At 45.7% G+C, this 13,857-nt stretch overlaps 1 protein-coding gene across 2 annotated transcripts in view; it reads right to left on the bottom strand.

Annotated features, from left to right (window-relative positions):
* The window catches only part of MYH9 (myosin heavy chain 9), an 807,001-nt gene that overhangs the window by 27,109 nt on the left and 766,035 nt on the right, over window positions 1-13,857 (bottom strand). For both annotated transcript variants that reach the window (XM_033935132.1, XM_033935133.1), the window contains exon 39: window positions 10,096-10,204. In XM_033935132.1, coding sequence (XP_033791023.1) covers window positions 10,096-10,204 — 109 coding nt within the window. The remainder of the gene's footprint in view (window positions 1-10,095; window positions 10,205-13,857) is intronic.

Genomic DNA, 13,857 nt, shown 5'->3' with positions numbered 1-13,857 from the left:
AAGATGACTACCACCTCAGACAAGCATGTAAAATGACTCCAAATGCTTGTTTCTTTGGGCTGCCAGTCAGACTAAGGTCTAGCCTGAGACCCCAGACCCCCACAGCTACTCACGCATTGTCAGGATGGGGGAAAATGCAGCCAGAATCCAATAGAGCCCTCAAGACTGACAAAAGGCCAAATAGCCTGCGTTCAAACTCTGGTAATAATCAGGAGTGAGCCTTGTTACAAGGAGAATGGTCTAAAGGGTTGCCCTCACAGCTACAGATTTCTGACAGGAATGTGTCTTCTCTCAAGTAGAGCTTCCCCAATAAAACCGGGAACCTCCGAAGCACTGAAGCCTCAAATCCAGGATAAAAAAAACCCCGAAAACAAATTGTAATCAAAGCAGATGAGACAGGCACCTGCAACTTGTGTGTAGAAGATAAAACTGAGGAGTTGAAGCAGAGCCCAGAGATAGAGGAGGCAGAGCCAGAAAAAATTTACATGATACCTTTTACACGACTCGTGATTCGAGGTGAATAACCCACTTGTTCAAGACTTGTATGTCTTTTGCACTAGAACATTTATTGAGAGAGCATTACAACACAAAAATCAAACTGAGCGGAACAATCTAGCACCTTCATAGCATAGGATAAGGAGAGGACAGTGGATGGCCAAGAAAAGAAAAAAGGAATACTGGCAAAAGTACATTTATGGATGACAATCCAAAAAGAACAGTTGAAACCAGTCATGTCTCAGAAGACACAGATGGGTAATGAAAGGAAATTGTACCAAGAAAATGAAATCATTGTTCCCGTTGATTAGAATAGTTTTATAGGAAAAAACCACCCTAGTCGTTACTATGGGTTATAGAATGTAACAGTTGAGGATTGGGTGGCTGTGAAAGAACACTGGTATGTTGAAGAAAGAAAAAGGCCAGTGCAAGGATAGTAAAAGAGAAGTAGTACTTCTCAAGAGATAAGCTGGAAAAACAGCAAAGACGTTTTGTAATTTTAGAAGTGGCACACAGGGAATGAAAATATCAGATGGCCCCATAGGTAAGGAAAACAAAGAAGGATATGCAAATTTGTATGCAGAAATTGACCTCCTCTGCTACTGAAAAGAAGTGGAGAGGAGTGAGCTCAAACTTGAGTATCAAGTAAGAGAAAGAGGACTGTTTCCTAATTAAAGGAAGGAATGGTAGAAAGAGCTACCAGGAATCTGGTTGTGAATAGAGAAGTACAGCAAGAAAAAAAAACAAAACACGTGCACCAATGGAAATGAATTGCAGAATGATCGAAGGGCCATCTCCTCTCTCTCTCTTTTTTTTTTTTTAACATGACAATAGAAAAAAACTAGACAGTAAAGGCAAAGCCGTTTGGATGTGAAATAAGGTGTCTAATACATCTATTAGAAATGACTTGAGTGTGGATGCTTGCTACCAAATGATTAGAATTTATTCTGGAGTAAAAAAAAAAAAATCAACTGAAGGCAATGTAACACTGTAGAGTTGAGGCTGGCTCAGGATCAGAAGGAGTTTTACTGGGAGCCAAATCCAAAACCTCAGGGTGCCGAAGGCTCAGAGCACTATGCCACTGAATGCATGGCTCCTACCCCCAGGGCAGTCCGAAGAGACTGAAGAAATGGTGAACGAGATTAAACACGAATGCAAGGGAGGCAACGCAGTTATCAAGGATGACTTCAATTATCCGGGGATAGATTGGAACCTAGGCAACTCCAGCTGCAGTAGAGAGACTAAGTTCCTGGATACTGTAGGCGATTGCTTCCTGGAACAACTAGTCATGGAAAATATGAGAGGAAATGCAACTCTAGACTTAATTCTAAATGGACTACGAGGAGTAGAAGGGACGCTGGAAAACAGTGATCACAACATGATCCACTTCAACCTAGACACAGGAACAAAAAAATAAATAAATAAATTCAGAACGACAGCCATGGCACTGAACTTCTGAAAAGGGAACTACGAAGGGATGAGAGTCATGGTGAGGAAGAAGATTAGGAAGAGGATAAGCACTGTAAATATGCTAGAGCATTGACTGCACACACCTCCAATGCCCGGAGAAACATCGGCAGGGCAGACTATGCAGGAGGGCTCACCGAGCACATCAAGTGAGGCACGCTCTGCAGCCATGTTAGACCCGGAAGTAATCATCAGAACACCGACTCCTGTGTTTGAGCCGCTGCGTGCTGGTTGTGTGGAGCAAGTGGGAGCAAGTGGTGGTGAGGTTGTTGGAATCCGGAGAGCACTCTCTGGGGAAGAAGCCAAAGAAAACCTGGCAGTTACCTCCCTTCTCAAGCTGCTGGTGAGACCACAGGCAGTAACATTGGATTCTATCTGGATGGCGATTGAGAAATTACATTTGGTATGCACAAACTTGTTTCTATTATTTCAAATTCAATCTCTAGGATAAGTCTTTTGGAGACTTCTGTTCAACAGCACCAGGTGGATTTAAATAAATTAGAGAAGATAACAACTAAGACCTCAAATGTGATGACTGATAAAATGATGTTTGAGGAAAATTGAAAATTTAGAAAATCAACAAAAAAAAATTGAACTTGAGGATTCTTAATTTTCCGATTGCTAAGTTTATGTCACCACAAGAACTTTATGTTAATAGTTTTGAAAGTTCCGGAAATAAGCCTTCCCCCATTACAGAGAATTTATTATTTAAAACAAATGCAATAGGGAAAAACTCCAGAAGTTGAAAATACACAATTAGATGTCTCTGCTATATAGCAATCTTCTGATATTGAAATTCAGGGATGGGTGACATTGTTGGTCTCTCTTGTATTTCTACAGGACAAAGAAATGCTGTTGAAGTTATACTTTAAGTTAAAACAAGTCACCTACTTAGGTGAAAGGATATACAGTGGAACCTTGGTTTACGAGCATAATTCGTTCCAAAAGCATGCTCGTAAACCAAAATACTCATATATCAAAGCGAGTTTCCCCATAGGAACTAAGGGAAACTCGCTTGATACGTTCACCCCCCCCCCCCCCGAAAAGTTACATTACATTAATTACTTTTATTCCGCTTTAACCTTCCAGTTCTAGGCAGATTATAAAAGAGGTAAGCTGGACATTCCTGGAGATTTACAGAATCAGGTCTTAATTATAAGATTGTGACATTCAGAATTGGGGATAATTAAGGTCAAGATAATTATCTTGACAAATTTTCTGAATAGTAGGATTTTATTTCCCTTTGGAAGGTTTTGAAATCTGTCGTTGCTGTCAATAAGGCAGCGAGGTGGTCAAGTTTCCTGCCTGAGTTACTAGTAGACCATTTTACATCTTCTTGCATTGTATGCCTTTGATTGGGCGAGGGGATGTGAATAATTGATGTCCTGAGTTCTTCTTGGCCTGGTTAAGTTGTTTTGGATAAGGTTTTTGGTCAGGTAGGTAGGGGTAGTGCCATTCAGAACTTTGAATAGTAGACAGTAAAATTTGAATAATATTTGTGCTTGCATTGGGAGCCAGTGTGTGTCTAGGTATGCAGTGGTGATGTGATCATATTTTCTTAGTTAAGAGATCAGTCTGAGGGGTGTGTTTTGTACAGTCTGCAATTGTTTTATTATGCCTGTGGAGCATGGCAGGAAAAGGATGTTGCAGAGTCGAAGTCCCAGGACTGGACCAGGTTTAATAACATGTCTAAAAATTTTAAAGGTAGACCCAAAGTGAAGGCAGAGAAAGCCAGAAGGAAAAAAACCATCCTAAATAGGATGTGTATTGCCTCCTCCTCCCCTACAGCCACTCCCAATCCTCCAAGTTCTTTAGAAGAAAGAAGTAGAGGGAGATGAAGGATAATGTTGACAGTGTTCTTTTGATAGCAAATAGGCAGTAGAGTAAAATATTGCAAATATCTCCTGTAGTACTGTATTAGCATTGATGATACAGTGAGAGATTCTGTGTGTTGAAGAACCTGGTGATCTTGCTGAGGGAACATATTCAGTGAAATACCATCTGATATGGTATTCTCCATTTTCGAGGTCTCAGCGGCAAATGTGGAAGAAATAGTCAAGGAAAAAAAAAAGAAGAGAAGATCCACTTTAAAGGCTCTAAACCAATAGTGGATGTCTTCTGGACTTAGTAGGCTCTACACCCAGAATCCTAATAATATAAGTAATAGTAGTTAAAATGGGTGAGATAGATGATCCGTCCTGGCTGGTTCTCCATACAGTACAACCCTATTTACAGCACTGTTATACTGGACAATGAAGGTGATTCCACCATACAGGCTCTACACCCATGGTGGATCCTTCAAGTAGTTCTCAGTGGTGCTAATGCGAGTATGTGCAGCGGAGAATGATGTGGAAAGGCGATGATCCAGTGCAGTGGTATGATTAGTAGTCACAACTGGAAGTCAAGAAACTCAAGGGAATCATGCTTGGAGCAATAGTAACAGAAAGAGGGGTATCCCAGTTCTTAAAAAGCACATCCTTATGTAGAGTATAATAATAATAATAATAATTTTATTTCTTATATACCGCTGTACCGTGAAGTTCTAAGCGGTTTACAGTTGAAACAGAAGAAATGCAACAAGTAAGATTAATTAAGATGAAGAGAGAGTACTTAGAGTTCCCTGACTGTCCCAAAGGCTCACATTCTTGCTAAAGTACTTGAGAAAAATAAATTAGTTAGGTTATAAACATAGAGTAGAAGAAGGTAGGAAAACAGTTCATAGGAAAATTAATTTTGAATACATTATACATTATATATTGTTCAAGGCGGAATACAAATTATAGGAGATTTGGACATTACCAAAAGAATTGCGTAATAAAGATTATCTAGATAAATTACATAACAGTGATTCATGTACATTACATGGTGTGGTAGAGGATTCAATTATGAAAATTACATATCAGGGAATCAAGTGATAAGAGAATATAGTGGAGAATATCAGTATATACGGTTTACAGATTGGAAGTTACCTAATAATGACATAAGAAGTTTATTGGATAGTGTGGAAAATGTTTATATAGGAATCAGAGTATGTATGATAGGAAAGGTTCTAAGAATTGATTAATGTGTTATTCTATAGAGGGAGAGCTTGTGCATAAAGGGAGGATATTAGTTGGTAATGACGTGTTTTCTGAATAGAAATGTTTTGATTTCTTTTTGAAATACTTTGATGTCTGTTGTATTGATTATTAGTTTGGTGATTGTGGGGTCAATTTTTGCTGCCTGTGTCGCTAGAAGGCTGTCGTATAGTTTCTTAAGACGGGTTCCATTATTAGGTGGGAAGGTGAATAGGTTTTGAGTTCTTCTTGATCTGGATGAGAGGTAGCGGTTTAGGCGGTTGTTTAGGTAACAGGCAACTTAAGAAGATCTGTAGGAGGACCATCATAATCCAAGGCATCAAGGACTGCTGCTCTGGGCTCAGTATTAGTCCAATTTGACAGTTAGAGCCTTTGTACCATCTGCTTGATATAGTTAGGAAAAACAAGGAGATGAATTCGAAGGGATTCCATATGATTCTGGAGCAGATAATGTAGGTTCACACTCAGCATTAGAAGAAACATCCAGTACCTCAGGAGATTCTGAATTGAGAATGTTGAGAAGGAATGTCAATAATGGTTAGCACTGGATCGATGTTGGTACCGATTCTCCTTCCCCCTTGCAGGAATGATGCTTACTGGCATGAAATCTCGATGGTCATCAATGCTTCGATGAAGAAACTAGAATCGGTACCTTCAGGCCTTTAAGCGCTAAGTTCAGCATGGGCCGGTACCGAGGGATACAATATTAGCATCGCTGCCATTTGCAACTTGAAAATGTCACCGATATCCTGAAAAACTCCTGCAATTGATCTCATTACTGTTGGCTCATCTGTCAATGTGGTTGAGGGTAACTCAATGTATCACATAGTGGTTCTGACGTTGAACAAAGTGAAGAGATGCACTGGTATCATAGGACCTATAGTAGGTAAGATGAGGGGGTTGTCGGAGGCATGGAGGGAGGGGGGTGTCGGATGGAGGTTGAGTAGCAGCAGGAGAGAAAGGGCATCTCTCCCGCTGCCAAGGGGTGTCGGGGTGGGTCACTTGACATTGGTGACGGGAGGGAGTGGGCATCTCTCCTGCTGCTAGGGGAGGGGTGTCAGGAGGGCATTGCTTGGCAGCAGGAGGGAGTGGGCATCAATCCAACTGCGGGGAATGGGGATTGTACAACACAGCAGGAAATATTGGGCATCACTCCTGCTGAACTTCAATTTGGATTTAAAAAAAAAATTATTTTAATTTGCATTAGGGGGGTGTAGCAGTGTTGAGTGATTAGACAACGTGGAAGGAGAGAGTGAGCATCTCTCCTGCTGATCTTCAATTTTTTTAATTTTAATTTGCGTGGGGGGTGGGGGTCTGAGCTGTCAAACCTTACTTTCTTGTCAGTGTCTCAGCCAACCAGTGCTCAGACACTGACCAGAAAGTAAGGCAACAACAGTTCAGATCTGTTGGTAAATTTTGGCTGCAAATGTGGCACAAGATTAGAGAATCATTCTGCGATTATAGAAAACTGCTCGGAATTATCATTTTAATATTAATGACCTCGTAACTACATTTGCATGGCAGTATTGGAGACTGCTAGAAAACTCAGAAAAGACCTCAGTAAGTTGTTTTGATAATCCGCTGCTAAAATACATGCACACTAAACTGACTTGAACCGGTTTAGTGAGCACTTTAAAGGCAGATTTTAGTTTTGAGAATCTGCCCCTCAATGGTTCCGAGTTATCACTGCATTATTTGTTTCAATCAACTAAATTTTATAAGCGCCACCATAGCCCTTCCCCCCAAAGCATACTGTTTACTGAAATGTTTTATTTGAGAGGAAGGGATCATCATGGGAAATTTAAGTTTGCTTTATTAGCTAGAAGAGGAGACCTATATGTTCACTTGCCTCCTTGGACTACCTGCCTCTCTCTCTCTTGTTTTTGTACAGCAAACTCCCAGAAACTGATGCAACTCATCTGTCACAGTAATCATTCCATGCATGTGAGTTTTCTTCCCAAAGAAAGTAAACTACAGTATTATTCTAAGTCAGAGCTACCAAATCTTTCAATTTAGGGGCATATGCTAGAATTCTGATTTGGTGATCAACTGGATGTATTGACCAATTTCATTTGCAAATTCAAATCTATAAGCAAAGATCCCTATAAAGAGGGCAAACGTTTTCTTCATTTGAGCAACAAATTCTAAAAACAAAAAAGTTTTGATCCTAGTATTAGCAATGCATTTCTGTATATAGCACAAAATACCACACATATGGTAATTGATTTAGTTTAATTTTTTATGGTTGGTACTGATTCTCCTTCCCTCTTGCTGTTATTTTTGTGAGCAACCATATAAAATGTATGAGCGATTGCTCACATATTCTGCTTAGAGGGAAGATTATAAATACAGCTCCCAAAGAACAAAGCAGAAGCTGGAATGACTACCTGCATGCTAATTATGCATTTTACAGTATAAAATAAATGATCTACAGTTTATTAAAAATTGAACGTAGTGCTGCTGATTGGTAAATGAAAAAAAGACAAATGACAAGTGTCGATAAGGGAATTGAGGCCAATGCCAGACAGACTTTTAAGGTATGTCCTCCACAAATGGCAAAGACAAAGATCAAGTCTGGGTATCATATGCTACAAGTAAGGGTGCTGTGCATCTCAAGGGGAGGAGAGGAAAACAATTTAATGTTGAGATTAACAAGTTAATTACTGTTAGTAATATTTTTGATTATAAAGGATTGTCCCAAGACTGCATCACATTTAACTACCTATATGTGGGTGGCAAGATGGTAAATTGCCAGTGTTTAAGCATGAATGACTAACCTGCACCAAATAGCAGGGGCAGCTTAGACTTGTTGGGCAGACTTGATTACCGTATTTTCACGCAAATAACACGCACCCGTATAAAACGCGCACACGTGTATAGCGCGCAGAAATCACGATGATAAGCACAAAAACTTTGGTATAACGCGCTCACGATTATACCGCGCATGCTGCCCGACTCTCCGTTCACCCCCCTGACTTCCGTGCACTGCCCCGCCTCTCCGTGCGCTGTCCCGACTCTCCGTTCACCCCCCCCTGACTTCCGTGCACTGCCCCGACTTTCCGTGCGCTGTCCCGACTCTCCGTTCACCCCCCCCCTGACTTCCGTGCACTGCCCTGAATTTCCGTGCGCTGTCCCGACTCTCCGTTCACCCCCCCTGACTTCCGTGCACTGCCCCGCCTCTCCGTGCGCTGTCCCGACTCTCCGTTCACCCCCCCCTGACTTCCGTGCACTGTCCCCCCTTGAAGGTCTGTCCCCATCCTGAAAGCCTGATGCCCCCCCCCCGACGTCCGATACATCCCTCCCCCCGAAGGACCGCCGACTCCCCAACAATATCGGGCCAGGAGGGAGCCCAAATCCTCCTGGCCACGGCGACCCCCTAACCCCACCCCGCACTACATTACGGGCAGGAGGGATCCCAGGCCCTCCTGCCCTCGACGCAAACCCCCCTCCCCCCAACGACCGCCCCCCCCCCCAAGAACCTCCGACCGCCCCCCCAGCCGACCCGCGACCCCCCCTGGCGACCCCCACGACCCCCCCACCCCCCTTCCCCGTACCTTTGGTAGTTGGGCCAGAAGGGAGCCCAAACCCTCCTGGCCACGGCGACCCCCTAACCCCACCCCGCACTACATTACGGGCAGGAGGGATCCCAGGCCCTCCTGCCCTCGACGCAAACCCCCCTCCCCCCCAACGACCGCCCCCCCCAAGAACCTCCGACCGCTCCCCCAGCCGACCCGCGACCCCCCTGGCGACCCCCACGACCCCCCCACCCCCCTTCCCCGTACCTTTGGTAGTTGGCCGGACAGACGGGAGCCAAACCCGCCTGTCCGGCAGGCAGCCAACGAAGGAATGAGGCCGGATTGGCCCATCCGTCCTAAAGCTCCGCCTACTGGTGGGGCCTAAGGCGCGTGGGCCAATCAGAATAGGCCCTGGAGCCTTAGGTCCCACCTGGGGGCGCGGCCTGAGGCACATGGGCCCAACCCGACCATGTGCCTCAGGCCGCGCCCCCAGGTGGGACCTAAGGCTCCAGGGCCTATTCTGATTGGCCCACGCGCCTTAGGCCCCACCAGTAGGCGGAGCTTTAGGACGGATGGGCCAATCCGGCCTCATTCCTTCGTTGGCTGCCTGCCGGACAGGCGGGTTTGGCTCCCGTCTGTCCGGCCAACTTCCAAAGGTACGGGGAAGGGGGGTGGGGGGGTCGTGGGGGTCGGCCAGGGGGGTCGCGGGTCGGCTGGGGGGGCGGTCGGAGGTTCTTGGGGGGGGGGGGACGGTCGTTGGGGGGGGGGGGGGTTTGCGTCGAGGGCAGGAGGGCCTGGGATCCCTCCTGCCCGTAATGTAGTGCGGGGTGGGGTTAGGGGGTCGCCGTGGCCAGGAGGGTTTGGGCTCTCTTCTGGCCCGATATTGTCGGGAAGTCGGCGGTCCTTCGGGGTGGGGGTGCGAGTGGTCCTGCCGGGGGGGGGGGGATGTATCGGACGTCGGGGAGTCGGCCGGGCAAGAGGGCTTGGGCTCCCTCTTGCTCCGATCGTGGATGTGGGTGCGGGTGGGAGCGCGTGCGAGTGGTCGTTCGGGGTGGGGGTGCGAGTGGTCCTGCTGGGGGGGTGAATCGGGCGTCGGGCGGGGTGGGAACTATGTTTGAAAACTTTCGTATACCGCGCTCACGCATATAACGCGCGAGGGGTATGCGCGGTAGGTAAAAACGCGTATAACGCGCGCGTTATATGCGTGAAAATACGGTAACTGTGCAGGTCTATACCTGCTGTCATTTCCTGCATTACTGTGAATACAAGTAATGTTCTGATATCATGCAGCATGATCTGGACCTTAATGTGGTGTAAATTTAGAGCTCAGAGTCAAGACATAAAAGCAAGGAAACAAAAGCAGGTAAAATTCAATGCTATCAGCTGAGAATCGTAAAGTTATCTAAAATAAAACTGGACACTAATGCTAAGCAATGGAAAGAATGCTAACAAGGAGCTGCAGAATCTTAATATTCCTAGAATGAAGATCTGATCTTGACCAAGAGTATTTCTGGAAAACACTCCCAGTTGGCAGCACTCACCTGATCCTTCAATTGTTCTGCATTGCGCCTCTCATCATCCACCTGCAAGAGGACATCCTTTAATTTCTTCTCTGTCCGGCGTACCTGCTTACTGGCATTCTGGCGCTCCCTGCACAGAAAGAAATGTAATTTCTTTTACCACTGAAATAAAAAAATCAGATTACAGTGGAACCTCGGTTTGCAAGTAACCCGGTTTGCGAGTGTTTTGCAAGACGAACAAAACACTCAGCAAACTTTCATCTTACAAAACGAATGTTGATTTGCTACATGAGCTCTCACTATGGTGGCCCAGGGGTGGGTACCTGCCTGTGGGTGCTGCAGTTCTTGTAGCGTGGTGGCTTCCTTTCCCCCAGGGTCCCCGTGTGGCTCTCCTCCCTCTTCGGCCGATGCCTCCACCGTTCACCAGCGCCTCCTGGCTTCTGATTCAAGCCGGCCATCCTCCAGATGCATGCGCAGGACCTCTGAACTCCCCCTTCAAGCCGGCCCCGCTCCAACACACGCACCACGTACAAGCACGCAGGAAGTCCTGCGCGTGTTGTTGGAGCGGCGCCAGTTTGAAGGGGGAGTTCAGAGGTCCTGCGTATGTGTCAGAAGGATGGCGGCCGGCTTGAATCAGAAGCCGGGAGGTGCTGGTGAACGGAAAAGGCATAGGCTGAAGAGGGAGGAGAGCCGCACGGGGACCCCGAGGAAAGGAAGCCACCACGCTACAAGGGCTGCAGCACCCACAGGCAGGTACCCACCCCTGGGCCACCATAGTAAACCTTGGTTGTGGAACGAATTGTTTCAGTTTACATTGTGGCCTATGGGGACATGTGCTTTGATATTTGAGTACTTTGAATTACGAGCATGCTTCTGGAACAAATTATGCTTGGAAACCAAGGTACCACTGTACTTTTATCCTAAATGAGATTGAACAATGGACTATTGAATTTAAATTGAAATGAAACACTGAAAAAAAAAAACCAGATTCTTTTTGGCTAGTCCCAACGATAAAATTACGGATAAAATTCTCTGTTTAAGAGGACAAGAATATCCAATAGCCTGGTCTCTTAAAATTTTAGGAGTCATACTCATAGAAACATAGAAACTGACGGCAGAAAAGGGCCACGGCCCATCTAGTCTCCCGTACCAATGTCCCACCCCCTAACTCCCTCCGTGAAGAGATCCCTCGTGCCAATCCCATTTTTTCTTAAAATCTGACACGCAGCTGGCCTCAATTACCTCTAGTGGAAGACTATTCCAGCGATCAATCACTCTTTCGGCGAAGAAATATTTTCGGGTGTCACCATGAAATTTCCCACCCCTGAGTTTCAACGGATGCCCTTTTGTTGCCATGGGATCTTTAAGAAAAAGATATCTTCCTCCACCTCGATACGGCCCGTGACATATTTGAACGTCTCGATCATGTCCCCCCTCTCACTGCGTTCCTCGAGTGAGTATAGCTGCAACTTATCCAGCCATTCCCCATACGGGAGATCCTTGAGTCCTGAGGCCATCTGGGTGGCCATTCTCTGAACCGACTCAACTCTCTGCACATCTTTGTGGTAATGTGGCCTCCAGAATTGTACACAGTATTCCAGATGGGGTCTCACCATGGATCTGTACAAAGGCATTATGATCTCGGACTTACGGCTGACGAGGCTCCTACGGATACAACCCATGATTTGTCTAGCTTTGGATGAAGCTTTCTCCACTTGATTGGCAGACTTCATGTCTTCACTAATGATCAACCCCAAGTCTCGTTCTGCTACAGTCCTTTCACCATTCAGGGTGTAAGACGTGCATAGATTTTTGCTGCCAAGGTGCATGACCTTGCATTTTTTGGCATTGAAACTTAGTTGCCAGGTCCTTGACCAATGCTCCAGTAGGAGCAGGTCATGTGTCATACTGTCGGATATTGAGCCTTTGTCAGACACTGTGCTTTTGTCTGCTGTGCTCTTGCCCACTATGTTGCATAGTTTGGCGTCATCGGTGAATAACGTAATTTTACCTCGAAGACCCTTAGCCAAGTCACTTATGAAGATGTTGAATAGGATCGGGCCCAAGACCGAGACCTGCGGCACTCCGCTGATCACCTCCATCGTTTCGGAGGGGGTGCCGTTTACCACCACCCTTTGAAGTCTACCACTAAGCCAGTCCTTAACCCATGCAGTTAATGTGTCGCCTAATCCCATCAAACTCATCTTGTTCAATAACCTGTGGTGTGGGACACTATCAGATGCTTTGCTGAAGTCCAAGTACACGATGTCTAGGGATTCCCCTGTATCCAGCTTTCTTGTTACCCAGTCAAAGAGGCTGATCAGATTGGATTGGCAGGACCTTCCCTTTGTAAATCCGTGTTGATGGGGATCTCGTAGATACTCCTCGGACAGGATCGTGTCCAATTGACGTTTGATTAGAGTTTCCATTAGTTTGCTCACTATCGATGTGAGACTCACCGGTCTGTAGTTTACAGCCTCCGTCTTGCATCCCTTTTTGTGGAGCGGGATGACGTTAGCCATTTTCCAGTCCAACAGGACTCTTCCATTACTTAGGGAAAGATTGAAGAGTGCGGATAACGGTTCTGCCAGGACATCACTCAACTCCCTGAGCACCCTGGGGTGTAGTTTGTCTGGTCCCAGAGCTTTGTTCACCTTGAGTCTTGATAGCTCATATTAGACACTGCTGGGCATAAACTCAAAATTTCGAAATGGGTCTTCCGTGCTTTCCCTTGTCTGCAGCTGAGGGCCGGATCCCAACGCCTCGCAAGTGAAGACTGAGCAGAAGTATTCATTTAAGATTTTGGCTTTATCGGAGTCTGATTCTACATAGTTCCCGTCAGGTTTCTTAAGGCGTACTATCCCATCTGTGTTTCTGTTTCTGTCACTAATATACCTGAAGAAGGATTTATCGCCCTTTTTGATGTTCTTCGCTAGATTCTCTTCCATTTGAAATTTGGCCTCTCTGACTGCTGTTTTGACCGCTTTTGACTTGGCCAGATAGTCTTCCCTAGATTCCTGCTTCCCTGATTGTTTGTAGGAGATGAATGCTCTTTTCTTCTTTTTTTATGAGGTCTGAGATCTCCGCAGAGAACCACTGTGGTTTATTGTTTCTGCGCTGTTTATTAACTGATTTTATATAGCGGTTGGTTGCTTCGTGTATGGTTGTTTTCAGAGTTGACCACATTACCTCTACATTGTCTGTTTCTACTTGGTTTTGCAGCGCCTGATGGACGAAGTCTCCCATGCTTTCGAAGTTTGTGCCCTTAAAGTTGAGGACCTTGGTTAGTGTGGTTGATTTAGTGAAACCTTTCCTGAGGTTGAACCGTACCATGTTGTGGTCACTAGAGGCCAACGTGTCGCCTACCAAGACCTCTGTGATGCTTTCTCCGTTGGTAAATATCAGGTCCAGTATTGCCTGATCTCTAGTGGGCTCCAGTACCATTTGCCTGAGTCTTGCTCTCTTTATAGAGGTTAATAGCCTTCTGCTGCTGCCAGTCGCAGAGGTAAGATTGTTCCAATTTACATCAGGCATATTGTACATAAGTACATAAGTAGTCGCCTCCGCCGGGGCAGACCAGAGGTCCATCTAGCCCGGCGGTCCGCTCACGCGGTGGCCCATCAGGCATATTGCCTGATCTGCGGTCCTTGACTAATTTTATGCCTACCTCAACACTTATCTCTAAACTTTCCACTGCTCTTATCTGTACCCCTCAATCCCTTTGTCCTCCAGGAACCTATCCAGGTCATCCTTGAAACCCTGTACTGTGCTATTTCTTATCAC

This window comes from Geotrypetes seraphini, chromosome 2 (genome assembly GCF_902459505.1).
Source record: "Geotrypetes seraphini chromosome 2, aGeoSer1.1, whole genome shotgun sequence".
NCBI lineage: Eukaryota > Metazoa > Chordata > Amphibia > Gymnophiona > Dermophiidae > Geotrypetes > Geotrypetes seraphini.
Note: the sequence above shows the minus strand (reverse complement) of the source record. Positions and strands in the feature narration are given on the sequence as shown.